This window comes from Mustela nigripes, chromosome 2 (genome assembly GCF_022355385.1).
Source record: "Mustela nigripes isolate SB6536 chromosome 2, MUSNIG.SB6536, whole genome shotgun sequence".
NCBI lineage: Eukaryota > Metazoa > Chordata > Mammalia > Carnivora > Mustelidae > Mustela > Mustela nigripes.
The window spans coordinates 143,888,285-143,903,984 of NC_081558.1; the positions used below are offsets into that span (position 1 = coordinate 143,888,285).

A 15,700-nucleotide genomic window follows, 5' to 3' on the forward strand; every position below is an offset into this window, starting at 1 on the left:
AGTGGGGTTATGGACATTGGGGAGGGTATGTGCTTTGGTGAGTGCTGTGAAGTGTGTAAACCTGGCGATTCACAGACCTGTACCCCTGGGGATAAAAATATATGTTTATAAAAAATAAAAAATTTAAAAAAAAACAACTAAGTCTGTTAATCAGCTTGAAAAATAAAGATGATAAAATGAAATTTAGAGTACTTTGGATGCAATATTTTATGCTCCTTAAGGAAAGGAACTACCTTATTTGTATATATTTCAAACCTAGAAGAAGCTCTCTCACATAAACACTTGTTTATCAAACTAAATCACAACTAAGATAAGTCTACCAGCCCTACCAGCAAGATGTATGCCACAAAAATAAAAGCTCCCTGTATCTTTTGTTTAGTTCCCCCTGAAAAACATGCCAAAAATTTTACTTCAGTCATCAGAGATAAAAATGTTCCTAAAATATTTTGCATTTTCCCAGCTTTCTCAGGAAAAGGTAGCAAATATGATTTGACCTTTTCCAGTGACTTGGGGATCATCATGAATAGGCTTCCTCATACCCTAGCTGGTTTTTCTCCTTAATGTTAAGTGTTAAATGTCACTTCCTCTCTGTCTGTACTCACTAGTAGTAGGCTAAACTAGTAGTCATTCCAGCCTTCCCCCACCCTTACCCCTTTTCTGTGGTAGAAAAACAGAGAAGTAAACCTGGTAAGAACTCAACTCTTACAAAAAAAAATAAGTACATAAAAGTTCTAAGAAAAACTGTTACGGGGGAACCTGGGTGGCTCAGTGGGTTAAAGCCTCTGCCTTCGGCTCAGGTCATGATCCCAGGGTCCTGGGATCGAGCCCCGCATCAGGCTCTCTGCTCAGCAAGGAGCCTGCTTTCCTCTCTCCCTCTCTCTCTGCCTACTTGTGATCTCTCTCTGTGTCAAATAAATAAAATCTTAAAAAAAAAAATTGCTACAAAAAGTATGTGGTTTTAATGCTGAAACTTTATGACATTTATTATCGTGATACAAAGGCACATTTCCTCTCTTATATAAGGTCATATTTTAAGAGAGTGGACTTTTTGACAAATGGCATATGTTTATTTAGGTTTGGAGAGAAGTTGAATTTATTTTATTAGAAAACATTTTTGGTAGGGCTGGTAAAATTGGTGTTTGTATGCAAAGCCATACTTACTTGTTTCAAGTATAGCATAAAACAGAAGCTAGAATCCTTGGGAAACTTAAAAATGATTTTAGGTTCCAGTCCAGTGGCAGCATTTTAGTCAATCTTTGTTTTGGTACACGGGAAAGCAATTTTTAAGTATTGAAGGTAATAAAAATTATGGGTAGTAAAATAATTTGGTGGACCTGGGTGAACTTTAATAAAAAGAAATTTCAGGGACACCTGGGTGGTTCAGTGGGTTAAGATGCTGCCTTTGGCTCAGGTTGTGATCCCTGGGTCCTGGGATCAAGTTCCGCATCGGGCTCCTTGCTCAGCCAGGAACCTGCTTCTCTGTCCGCCTCTGCCTGCCTCTCTGCCTACTTGTTTGCTCTCTCTCTCTCTCCCACTTCTCTCTGACAAATAAATAAATAAAATCTTTAAAAAATTTTTCATATATTTCATCAAACTTTATTATAGGCTATGTGTTGTATATGTATTGAGGCAAGAATAAAAGTAAATTTCTTTTTGTGGATTTGGCTGTACTTTCTCAGTCAAAAAAGTTGAAAACCTATTTATATAAGGAATTCTTAATGTTCTGTACATTGCCTGCAATGAAAAAATAAATCTGTGCTTTTTATTGCAGTGATAGTATTCTGCAACACACCATCACAAAGTCAAAGTCTTTAGCTTATAGGTCTCTAAATGTGGCTGTTTATAATGAGGTTTTACTATTTTTTCTGGGACATGAGTAGAATAAACTAAAAATAATTTTTTCTCAGAAATGTTAAGAAAACACAAATAAACCTATATGTACAGCTATTCCTAATACTGTCATTAGTTTGAAGATGCCTTAAAAAAAAAAAACTTTGTAATGAACTTTTACCAGTTAGAATTAACCACATCAGTTGAAAGTTGCCTAAATAAATTTTCAGAATTGCAATTTAAGTTTAATAGAGGTATCCACAAATTATTCTCTAGTTACATATGCATGTTAAACTGTATGTTAAAATGAAAAATATGATCAAAATTCATATTTTGGTATTTCTGATACTGCCAGAATTCATATTCTATTCTAATCAAATCTTAATTATTTTTCATCCTAATGAGAATGAGAAGCTCATTTCAACCCACCTACCACTGTAAATAAAGCTTGTTGAAAGAAATTTTCGTGTAACAAAAGACAACTCTGCACTTACTATGAGCCAACCAAGAATTCCCAAGTACTGACAGACTTGTACTACACTTGTAATGTAATGGAGGGAACAATTACAATGAGCACTTTAATGCTCAGCACCACCCAGTGGTAGAACTCTGAGCACTCGCCCTTCTTTAACTGCTCACTCATTTGTTGCACCAAGCACTGTACTGAAAAAAACTCAGTACACAGAACTTCAAAAAACATAAGTGCTACTCCCAAGAAGCTGATGTGAGAAAGTACCCATGGGTTTTTAGGCTAGAATCAAGTTAGGGAGAAATAAAACAATATATATAAATAGAATATAAAAAAAGAATCTATTGTAGAGGGAAAAGAAATGCACAGTACTTTTGGGGTTTGGTCTGGCCTTAGCAAAGAATTTTTTTCATCACAAAGTTTTTCAAATATAAGACAGAAAATGAGCAGCTTTAACAAGCACTCACTTTGTGATATATGTAACATCACTCTATTAAAACATTTGAAATTACTATAAAAATATTCCAAATAGGAAGTTCCCTCATGAAGATCAGATACAAATACTGATTTAATATAATCTGTAGTTAGAATAAAACTTAAAAAAATTACCTAATGTAGACTTTAATGAAATTTAATGAACTAACTAATGAACATCAGTAAGTGACAGGTCTCTTAAACTTGAGTAGTGAGAATTCCAATATTCATTTACTATTGGATTATATATACATACATTATAAATATTTTGTGTGTGCTAGTTTCAAAACATAAAAAGGTAAAAAGTCAAAACAAAAAAGAAAACAGTATATCACAGATCCTGGGTGGGTCTGGAACCTAGCGTCTTCTGATCTGCTGGCTATACACTACTGGGTATTGGTGGTTCTAGCACAATCTGAAAAAATTGGAGCTTCACTTCACAGTCCAACCTCTATGGGACTCCTGTGAATATTTCTGCAGAAAATGTGGTCTAACTCTGCTTCCAAATGCCAACTGAAAAATTTCTCTGGAAAACTGGTTTCCTTTTCTTTCAGAATTGTCAACACAAAGCCACAGTAACTCAAACACTGGCCCAGCAAAAACTACCCTTTCTCCCAGCCTAGATGTCTAACACAGAAGAAAAAGTTGTTTTCCTTAAAAGGGAAAGACATAGAAAAAAAAATTAATGGAAAACTTAGAGAATAAAGATAGCTCTCAAAATCTGCCTATGATCTTCCTTTTTCATCAAAGGAAGTAAAAAGAAATTAGGAAGTAGAATCTCTTTTTGACTCAAATGATCAAAGCAATGGAGATGAGAATGGAGCAGTACTAGTAGATTCAGATGTCAATGTAAAACTGTTAATTCTACTTATAGGATAAATATGCCTAGAAATGTTATAGAAGGGAACAACCAATGGTTGAAATAAGATCCATTACCACAGCAAGTAATCCTGTCAAGATTAAATCCCATTCCAATGCCATTCTCTCCCCCATGTTACTTTGGTATCACTACAGGTCACATTGGGAAAAGCTAATGCACATAAGATGGTACTAGGTGCTAGTAACATTTCTCTCACATTAACAGAATTTCAATGATATAATCCATCCTTTCCTCTTCTTTTATATCCTATCTTTCCTCTCTCCTAGACTTCCTTTACTTATAGTATACATGAGTAATCTGAAAATCTTGATTTTGAAGCAAAAGAATGTGGGGAAGAGATATGTAAATAAAGTCAGGAGTATCACACATTTCATTAGGTTAGGGTAAAGTACATGTAATTTATTATTTTTTCAGTTTCTTTTGATGAATATTACTCTCTGGTAAAAGAAGAGTATTTTATCATTTTACTATTACATAAACATTAAAAAGGAAACATAAATGTGTATAAAGGAACCCAATTATTATTACTTTTTTAAGTAGGCTCCATGTCCCATGTGGAGCTTGAACTCACAACCCTGAGAACAAGAGTCTATCATCTGAGCCAGCCAGATGTCCCTAGGAACCTATTAAAATGCAGATATGCTTATCAATTAAAGGGCAGAAGAAACAAATGAATAAATTAATGAGCTAGCAGCACAAAGCTGTTTGAACTGTATGTGGGTAGAAATGTTTCCATTTCCCCAAGAATCCTTGAAAATAACACTTTTGTAGAATCTTTTAAACATGATTCAGAAGTAGATTAATAAATGCTATAAATAACTTTGAAGGAATAATTAAATAAAGATATTAAGCAACTTTGAGATAATTTACAGTTTAATTTCTAATCAAGGTCATATTTACTTGCTTGGTATTACTGAAATAAAAGTGAAATCCTGGGACTCCCAGCCTAGAGGGCTGAAAGAAGATAATGAAAAGCAAAACTAGAAAGGAAAACTGGGAAGACTATTTTATAAGATGCTAAAATTTCTTTTAAAAAATAGTATGTTTATTATAGAATCATCCAAATAACCCAAAAGAAATTAATGGTAATTTTTAAAATTTTTCATAAAACACTGGGACCTGGACAAAAATGTTTATGGAATAAATGAGTATCTAGATTTAGAAATACTTCCAAGAACATTAAGTAAAGTGAACATGGAGCCAACAGAAGGTTCTGAGAATACTGTTTATTCCTTAATCCAGTTTCAATTGTAAGCCCTTAAAGTTTTCTAAATTAGTTAATTCAGCAAATACTGAGCACCCACCAAGTGCCACACAATGTATCAGACACTAGAACTATAGAACCTAAAACATTATCTTTTCCCTCACAGAGATTAGAGGATATATAAAAGAAAAAGTGATTAAATGGGATTAAGTAATATATTACAGAAGAAGTGATCTATTCAACGTGGAGAAAAATCAGGAAAAGAAAACAAAATATGGAAAAGTTTTAAATTACTTCATCTTAGAGCTAAAATAAGGTCAGGCTACCCAGATAACCAAGCAAAGGGAGGGGAATCCACATGAAGAACATGGTAAAAATCAGACAGAAAGGGAGAGACTGCTCAACACGTATGTGCACTTGTAAAACTCCTGAAGGTTAAAGTGACAGGACAGGCAAAGTACATATGGGATTTGAGAGAAAGGTATAAGTCAGGTAAAGGGGGTTTGTACACCCCCTAAGTTTTATAAAAGTCACATTCCAACAGAAAATGAGTACTAACATATTCCTTATCATCTACAATCCAAACACTATTCCATCCACATCAGGAAAAAACAAAAACAAAAGGTAGAAGGAATGATATCTAAAAGTCCTTTTAGCCTCTTAATAACTGGCCTATATGACTTTGCAGCTGCATCATTCAAAAATAATTATTAGAGCAAAAAACGGTAATTAAATTCAGAAGTACATGCATTTGCACCATATGTGTTTACTAAGTTTCCCTAGAGTTCAATTAAAATAAGAGGACTATTTGAAGAAATTGTTGACTTAGTATTAACCATATGATGAAAATATCCTGAGTTGCAATGGCAATGAACAGATTTCTGAAAACTAATCTTTATTTGATTATAGACATAGAAATTTGTGTAGTTCTGAAAAGTTCTATTTAAAGTGATTTTAATGTTATTGAAACAAAAATTAAGAAAAAAAATCTTATTTCCCACTGGGACACCAATTCAAGGCTTCTGAAAACTGCTGCCTCAGGAGGTTACATTTTTCTAATTAAAAAAATGTAATAATACCTTTATCAGAGCCAGCAATGTTTTTTAACTTCAAATAGTCATCAAAAACTAGCATTCCCAAACAATCACATTTTGTCACAGTAAAGAAAGCATTGTATAAGGATTAAACAAAATGCCATTGTTTAGCTTTTCCTCTAAAGAGCTGCATTTTTCAGAGGATACAGTTTTTGTCAGTATGAATAAAAGTGACTGTTTTCAGAATAAGCAGCTGGCGGATAATCAACAGTTCTCACTAGCCCTCTGGACATCCTACATATCTAAAAACTAATTTCAAGTACGGGTTTTGCCGCATTTTTTTAGAGCAAGATAAGTTAAAAGCCTCCTCTTCTCTCAAAAGAAGACAAAACTTCCTCAAAAGAAGACAAAAAGGTTAAAACCATGCTATCTTTAACTTAGATTGTTATAAACAGTACAATCTCCTACCTTCCAAAAATTATTCATTGCATTTCGGCTGTCTTATTGGCTGAGTCAGAAAGCATTTGGGATAGTTTGTATAGAAAAAAAATCTATAGTTGTATAGATAGTTTGTAGAACACCACTTCACTTCATCATTCACTTCTAAGGAAGAAATAAAAGAAGTCTAGGTTTCTTCAGTTATAGTACAATACTCATCTTCAAAAAAAAAAAAATCTAAAGAATTTCAAAGAGTAAACCCTGAAATACCCACTACATCACTAAGATTACCACCACCACAATTACTGAAAGATGTTGATGAAATTTTACTTCTTCTTTTCCCTTCTGCTCTCCACAATAAAAAGTGCCCCTTCACCCAAGGAAAGCTTTGTAAAGTACAGCTAATTCTCATTGAGATAATCTGGGTATCACTTTCAATAGGAGGCATGACCTTGCAACTACTGTCAACTGCTGCATTCTGCATGGGGCTGAATTAAGCATTTTTAGTATTTGGTCCCAGGATGCTACATCAGTAATAAGATATTTTTTTTAACTGGTTTCTTAAGTCAATGTATTCATACGGAACTGTAGATATATATGAATGAGCCCCTATTTTATAAAGAGCTATTTATTTTCAATTCAGAGAAGTACTGTAATATACATTCTAAATGATTAGGTTCTATAACATACCTAATAAAAAAAAAACTATATATAATCATCAATTTGGAATCCCAGAAAATACAGTCATAGGTTTTGATCTGAAGATTATAACTAATAAAGTTAATAGTCAATCAACCCATGACTACACTTAGAAAAAGAAATTCTGCTTTGGGATGAGATTCCAGTTGTTTTTCCACTAACTATGATAAATGTATCCTACTTCATAGTACCTCAATTGGTGATCCGTACTTCTTACTCTGGTGTATTCATGAAACTTATATTTTATACATTACATGCTGCCATGACTAAACTGTCCTTTATAAACCACATTAGAAATTTCACTCTCAACTGTCACTGAGTTACTGCACCATAGTGTGACTTATCAGTTAATAATTTAGTTTCTAAAAGGTCAGTGTAATGGTTAGTTGTATGTGTCAACAAGATTGGGCTAAGAGATGCCAGTTGGTAAAACAGTATTTTGGAGTGTGTCTGTGAGGGGTTTCTCACAGAGATTGGCATTTGATTTGATAGACTAAAGAAGATCTACCACCCTTATCAATGTGAGTGGGTATCATCCAATTTGTTGCAGGCCCAAATAGATGATCTTCCTGATATCCACCTCTCCTGCCCTGAGACATCAGAGCTCTTGATTCTTGGACCTTTTGACTCCAGACCATTAGCTCCCAGCTCCCTTGGTTCTGAGGCCCTAGGACTCACGCTGAATTATACCACGGCCTTCCTGGTTATCCATCTTGCTAATAGTAGATTATGAGAAACTTCTAGGCCTAATACAATCAGTATCTTTGCCACCTTTATTCTTAATCTATTTTACACCAATGGCAAGAAGCATAAAACATCAATGGCTAATACCTGCTGCTTACTTACTGTGTGCAAGGCACTGTTTGATAAGCATTTAACATTGATTATTTCATTTGATCCTCATAACAGTTCTATGATGTAGGAAACATTACAATTCCTATTTTACAGATAAAGAAATTGAGCCACAGGTAAAATAACTTGCCTGAGATCACATGGCTAACAATAAAAATGAGATTCAGCTCAATCAGAGACACCTCTGGAAGCAATAACATGATAGCTGCCCAGGGAAAATCCCAAATCCAATTCATACTTGTATTGGTTGGTGATGGTGGTACTAGAAAAACTATATTTGTGAAACATCATCTGACTGATAAACTTGAGAAGTACATAGCCACCTTGGATGTTGAGGTCTGTCCTCTTATGTTCCATACCAACAGAGGACCTATTAAGTTCAATGCAGGGGATATGGCTGGTCAGAAGAAACTTGGTGGGCTGAGAGATGGCTATTACATCCAGGCCCAGCATGCCATTATAATGTTTGATGTAACATCAAGAGTTATTTACAAGAATGTACCTAACTGGCATGGAGATCTGGTACAAGTTTGTGAGAACATCCCCATGGGGCTGTGTGACAACAAAGTAGATGTTAACAAGAAAGTTAACTCAGAATTTATTGTCTTCCACTCAAAGAAGAACCTGTAGTACTGTGACATTTCTGCCAAAAGAATTAACTACAACTTTGAAAAGCCTTTCTTGTGTCTGCTATAAAACTAACTGGAGACCCTAACCTGGAGTTTGTCGCCATGCCTGCTCTTGCCCCACCAGAGGTTGTCAGGGACCTAGCTTTGGCAACACAGTAGAAGCATGATCTAGAAGTTGCTTAGACAACTGTTTGCCTGAATGAGGATGATGACCGGTGGGAATGTACAGTCTCAAAAGTCTAGTTTATTTGGATTTTTTAAAAGATTTATTTATTTGAGAGAGAGGGAGAATGAGTGAGCAGAGGGAGGGGCTGAGAGAGAGAGAGAAAATCTCGAATTGACTTGATGCTGAGCAAGAAGCATGACATGGGGCTTGATTTCTGAGATCAGGACTTGAGTCAAAACCAAGAGCTGGAAGCTTAACTCACTGCACCACCCAAGTGCCCCCAGAAGTCCAGTTTTATAGGCAGCTGTCCTGTGATGTCAGTGGTGCAGCATGTTTGCCACTTTATTATATAGCTGAACAGTACCTGTGCTTAATCTTGGGTATGCTGGAGGAGATGAATGGGCTTCAGAGTGAATGTGGCAGTTTTAAAAGTACCTTCAGTTTTAGGAACTGCATATTTGGCTGTTTTAGAATGCGTGTCCTTTCTGAGTTTCAGATAAAAGACTGCTATAGTCACATCACAATATCCAGTGGTAAAATCTAATTTGTCACTGTCATTCCCATTCTTTTTAGTTGAGAAACAGAATAAAGTTGTATTTCAAATGAAAAAAAAAATGGGACTCAAATGTATGCAGACTATTTCCACACCTTCATTAAAATCAATGTGTCTTCTCTATAAACTGAGGTCTCATATTTTTAACACAACTGAGACAAAACAGAAACCATTGGGAAAAACATGAGTAAGGACTCTTTAGCTTTAAATGGCTATAATACACTCTGTTGTTTATTTGTGAAGGAAAGACAACAGACTACAATCTTACTCATTAAAACTGTATCTACAGTGAGGTATAATGGGAAAATTTCTAATATTTCTCTTTCTAAAATGAGAATCCTTAATTTAAACATTTTTACATGTACATGTTTTTTAAAACAATGCATCATATGCATAAGAAGAAGGCTTACTACTATACTATATAGCTTGATTTAACAAAACTTTATTGCTCTTCTACTATGCACTATGATACAAATTAGGTAATAACTATAATTAAAGCATGAACTCTAAACATAGTTCACAAGTGAAACATATATGTAATAAAAAATAATGTGATAAACAGTAAAGGAGATATTTACAAAGTAGAATAGTGGCACATTGAGCTAAAATGATTCATTCTATCAGAGAGGGCAGAAAGAAAAGTTAGGCTTCCAGGAAAGATAACATCCTCAGCTAGCACTTAAATGTCACCTTGGACAGAGATCTTGAACAGAAGAAATAGTATATATAAAGGCACAAAGGTGTAGTCAGCATTGTACAAGAGACTTCAAGGAGGGGGTATGGCTGCAGCATAAAATTCAAGGCAGGAAGTAGGAAGAGAGTTGCTGGAGTATAGCTAATCATAAAATTCTATCAGAAACACTCAGACTCATGATGAGGATCCACTCAAGGGACAGGAGGTCTAATAAGCCTACATATTCATTCCAGAGTTGTGTTTTCACCATGAAAAATAAACATTCAATGACAGTATTTCCTTAAATTTTGCAGTAAACCACCTTCCATCCCCAACGAAAAAGTTATTTAAAAAAAAAAAGTATTGTAGTTTCTAGTTAAGACCAGACTGAGCCATAAATTACATAGCATAATAATGCAATAAACCTTAGAATCAGCAAATTTTAGTTTACTTTTAATTTGTCAGCAGCAAGAAACGAATGAAATATTACAATAATGTTTCCTTTTTGTTGAAACAATCTGCAATTATTACAGTTTTAGTTCTAGATCAAATCTTAAAATGGCTTAAATTCAAACTACTATAAAAAAAGACATAATTCTGAAGAGCAAGAAATCTACATTTGACTTCAATTTCTAATTTATTTCCCATTTAAAGGCAACTAAGAACTAAGATTTGGAAATGATATAGCAGTAACACCACCTATCATTTACAAAGTGCTCTACATTTCCAAACCCTTCTACAGTTATTTATTTTATTCCTTTAATAAGTTTATTATGGAAATGCCATTTTTTTCATGAAAAGCAAGGAGCAGAGACTTGTAGGGGTCTGTTCCTACTGAACAAATCATCTAAGATCTTGATCTTAGCTATGTCAAGTCCATGAAGTAATATCCCATGTCTATTCTCTAAGATATACACAAGAAACTACATGACACTCAAGTCTGAGGTGGTTCGGTAAAAGTAACAAGGCTTTTATACGAACCTCAGTGTGGCTCTTCGGCCAAGACCATCCAAAGCCAGATTTGCAAAGACAGCATTAGAGGTATCAAAAACCTTTAGAGCAGCACTGATGATAAGGAGGGAAGTCCTATGGCAAACTTTGTTTTACTATCTGACCTAACCCACACCAGGGAGACAAACTTTGTACAGGTGACAGTGTTATCTTATTGCAAAAGAGAAATCCCATTGTCAACATAAATATACATGTAGTATTGGTAATGGAAGAGTAAAGGCATAAAACTGAAGGTTAATGTTTCCATTCCTAGATTAGATCAAGCAATATTCTAATATTAAAGATTCAAGATTCAAGATTCCCAATAATCATGTGAAAATCCTTAGAAGCAATAGCAATCATTTTTATTCTTGTCAATTTGTTTACAGTGTTGTAAAAACTATAAATTGTGAGCTATCCCCCTTTTTGTACTGGCTGCTAAAAGTTTAAAGTCAATTTTGTAGCAGATGAATAAAAACTTAAACCTGTTCCTGTCTTGCTTGCCTTCACCAACTTCCTATTTTCCTTTCATCCTCACCTTCTATTTTTAATCTGGATGAATTCTGTAAAACTTTTAAAGCCTTTTTGAAATAGGGAGAATTCAAGGTAGATAAACTAAAAAAAAGTAACAAAAAGGAAAAAAACAAACATTACCTTTACATCAAAATTACAATCAAGTCTTCTAATTAACACGATGAAAGTGCCAGATGAATTGTCTTTGAGTGGTGGAGGCACTATGGGTTCACAGGCATTCTCTGGTTTTGAGTTAATCAAAAAACCCTGAAAAAGAATTGGCAAGAAGTTTTTTTTTCTCCGTTAAATTCCAAAATCAATTCAACTTACTTCCAAAAACATCATTTAGATTGCTTCATGTATTTTGCATTATGCTAGATGAATTATCTGGGAGCCACCACAGTTCCTATCCTCCCAAGTGCTCATAATCCCAGGACTTCTAAAGTAGTAGTATTTGATTTCATAAGCATTTAGTTTTTTTTAACTTCATTCCATTTCTACCACTGAAGTTTTTTTCTTTAATCATACATAAGCCCATCACTCCAAAGATAAACCACTATTAACATGTTGGTATATTTTCCAGTGATGATTGACATTTCTAAACCAAGTATGTACTTTTTTAAAATCAACTTTACATTATTCCATGTTATCAAACAATGAAAACTCACATTTCTAGATATTTGTCCTATAGAAATACTAGCCCGAGTATATTAAGATATATGTAGAAAGGTGTTCCCTGCTACATTGTTTTTAATAGCAAAAGCTGGAAATCATGCACATCATCACAGCAACCATTTTTTGAAAATTCAATAGGGCGCCTGGGTGGCTCAGTCCATTAAGTGTCTGTCTTCACCTCAGGTCATGATCCTAGGGTCCTGGGATCAAGTCCTACATTGGGCTCTCTGCTCAGCAAGGAGCCTGCTTCTCCCTCTTCTCTCTATCCCCTACTCATGCTTGCTCTCTCTCCCTAATGAATAAAATCTTTAAAAAACACATACAATAGAAAAACAATGGAGCCATTAAAAAGAATGAGGTAAATCTATACACACTAAGGTAAAAAGATATCCATAAGATAACTATTAATTTAAAGAGAAAATAGCAAGTGGCTTTCCCAGAAATACAGGATGGTTTGACATCAGAAGATATATTAACATAAAATGCTACATTAACAGAAAAAAAAAGTTACATTAACAGATCAAATGACTGTCTCAATAGATGTAAGACACTGAATAAACATATAAAAAGTCACCAAATTCAATAAATTTATAAGATGCAAACAGTTAAAGCTCTGACACAATAGTCTTCCTATATGGTATGTGAACTGATCACATCAACCACCTATCCACAGGATATGACCATTTCTCCTGCCTTGTCATGGGAAATGCTTTTGCATGTTCCAGGAATAAAATGCAGCATACCTTCATTTATTCATAAAATAGCTCCCCTTCTTGTTTCTATAAAGCACTTGGTTTTTACTTTGCAGAGAACTGTAACTGTGGTTATCCATCCGACAATGAATATTTGCTTCAATCATGTTAAATCTATACCCTGCTGCCTTTTCTGTACCTTTCTGCACACTTTTTGTTTTAATGACAAACCACATAGTGCCATTCTTTAAGATATTTGTAACAACAATCAAACTCAACCCATACAGTACCAACAAGGAATATAACTCAAATGAAGTGAAAATAATATGAACAGCTATGGCCTAATTTCCCATTAGGAAGTCAACTCCACTAGGATTGCCACCTAGTGGACAGCAATTGAAGGACACATCCCAATTTCAGATATGTCAGAACACAGTAATAAAATAAATGCACTCTGTAGAATCAATGAATTTATGGTATGTACAGATACACAAAAAAGATCTACAAGTGAAACTGGAAACAGGGTTCTGCATTTTAATAATCTGTTATTAAATAAATCTGTTATTTAAAAATAACAGATATTTTTATATCTGTTATAACAAATGTGTATTATTTTTAAGCATAAGAAAATTTACAAAAGTCAAATACACATAAACTAAAAGTCCCCCCAAAAATCTAGTTGCATTAACAGAAAATTGAATGAAGTCTTAAAAAACAGTTCTTAAATTATTAAATATCATCTATTCCTGTAGACCATGCTAAAAGAATAAGTTGCTAAATCAACTAATTCCTATCCATCCGTGAGATGTGAGTCACTTAAAACTAAAAGCAAACTGGGTGCCTGGGTGGCTCAGTGGGTTAAGCCGCTGCCTTCGGCTCAGGTCATAATCTCAGGGTCCTGGGATCGAGTCCCGCATCAGGCTCTCTACTCAGCAGGGAGCCTGCTTCCTCCTCTCTCTGCCTGCCTCTCTGCCTACTTGTGATCTCTCTCTGTCAAGTAAATAAATAAAATCTTAAAAAAAAAAAACAACAACTAAAAGCAAACTAAGTAAAACTTTGCATCATCCATGAAGTCTACAAGGTAGTGTGATGGGCTTTGTCAGTTAATTTGGCACAACTCCCTATCCCTTGAAAAAGAATGGCCGAGAAGGTGCTACCTGAAGCCAGGTCTCTGTGCTTACTGTCACCTCTCAGAGCCAGTCTCTTCTTATTGAAAGATGCTTGCTCTGTAATCAAAGATTCTCCTCATCTCTACCTTCTCACAGGGGCACTTTATGCCAACATGTAGGAAGCCCAAGAAAATTACCAAGGTTGAGGATACTTAAAGTAGATGCCATCTATACTTTCTCTTTGTTGCTGTAATTCCCTGATGTTTAATAAGAATGCTGGACAAAAATAGTGCAGGCAGACTGGTACCTCAGTATCATCAAATGTATAATTCAATAGGTCTACAATATATAAATAGGTCGATTTCTTCTGAAAGCTTTTGTGACTACACATAAAGCAAAGTACAGGGCGCCTGGGTGGCTCAGTGGGTTAAGCCTCTACCTTTGGCTCAGGTCATGATCTCAGGGTCCCGGGATCGAGTCCCACATTGGGCTCTCTGTTCGGCAGGGAGACTGTTTCCTCCTCTCTCTCTCTCTCTCTGCCTGCCTCTCTGCCTACTTGTGATCTCTCTCTCTGTCAAATAAATAAATAAATTCTTAAAAAAAAAAAAAGCAAAGTACACAAAATATAATTTTCCAGCTTGATGAATTTTTACAAACTAAACACACCTGTATTAGGAAATAGGACATTAACAGTGCTTCGGAAGTTCCCTTCATCCTCCCTGTCAGTCACTACTCTTCAAACCCTATTCCTGATGTCACTACATAGATTTCTAACAGCTTCATTTTTTTTTTTTTTTTTTTGGTCAGACAGAGTGAGCACAGGCAGACAGAGTGGCAGGCAGAGGCAGAGGGAAAAGCAGGCTTCCTGCTGAGCAAGGAGCCCAATGTGGGACTCGATCCCTGGAAGCTGGGATCATGACCTGAGCTGAAGGCAGCTGCTTAACCAACTGAGCCACCCAGGCGTCCCTAACAGCTTCATTTTGCCTAATTTCACAATTGACACAAACAAAACCATATAGTATAGTAAGTGGTCTTTTAGACTTCTCTCTCTCAATGCTGTATCTGTGAGATTCATCCCTACTGTTGAGCAACTATACTTGGAGGATATTTTACTGCCATTTCTATATAGTATTACATTGTGTGACTATGCCAAAATTTATTCTACTGCTGATGAGCATGAAGGTAATTTCTAGTTAGGAGCTATTACAAATAAGGGTGTTATAAACATTTCATAGACATTAACACATACACATCAGTTAAGTATGTACATAAAAATAGAACCATAGGATATCAAGCTGGATCATGGGGTATCGAGCTTTAGTAAATACTGCCAAGCTTTCCAAAGCAGTTTGGATCACCACTTTTTAACTGAAATATTCAAAAAAACCTAAACATATTCATGCTGAATATAATTTTGCTTTAATGGTTCAGAAGGTATTTAGAACTATAATATTTTAGGATAAACATTATGGAAAAAATTAATTTTGTTGATAAATTATACTGGTTAATAAGTGCATAATAGGTAGAAAATTTGATAAAGTGGTTTTGTTTCAAAGATTATTTCAGGCTGAAAAGCAACTTAACCTTCCTTCTCTTCAGTCTGCACTTAATGTTAAACTATATAAATAGTAAAATTAAGGTGCGCGTGGATGGCTCAGTCAGTTAAGCAGCTGCCTTCGGCTCAGGTCATGATCTCAGGGCCCTGAGATCAAGCCTCCATCTGGCTCCCTGCTCAGTAGGGAGTCTGCTTCTCCCTCTCCTTCTGTTGCTCCCCCTGCTTGTGCACGCCTGCACACATGCTCTCTGTTGAGTAAAAAAAT

At 35.1% G+C, this 15,700-nt stretch overlaps 1 protein-coding gene and 1 pseudogene across 7 annotated transcripts in view; one reads left to right on the top strand and one right to left on the bottom strand.

The window, feature by feature from the left end:
- Positions 1-15,700, bottom strand: part of RNF13 (ring finger protein 13) — a 204,884-nt gene that overhangs the window by 77,698 nt on the left and 111,486 nt on the right. For 6 of the 7 annotated variants that reach the window (XM_059391746.1, XM_059391745.1, XM_059391747.1 and 3 more), the window contains one exon: positions 11,546-11,671. In XM_059391746.1, the coding sequence (XP_059247729.1) occupies positions 11,546-11,671 (126 nt within the window). Of the gene's footprint in view, positions 1-11,545; positions 11,672-15,700 lie in introns of those variants that run through there. The other variant, XM_059391749.1, reaches the window with a different exon arrangement.
- LOC132012554 (GTP-binding nuclear protein Ran-like) lies at positions 8,079-8,692 on the top strand (annotated as a pseudogene).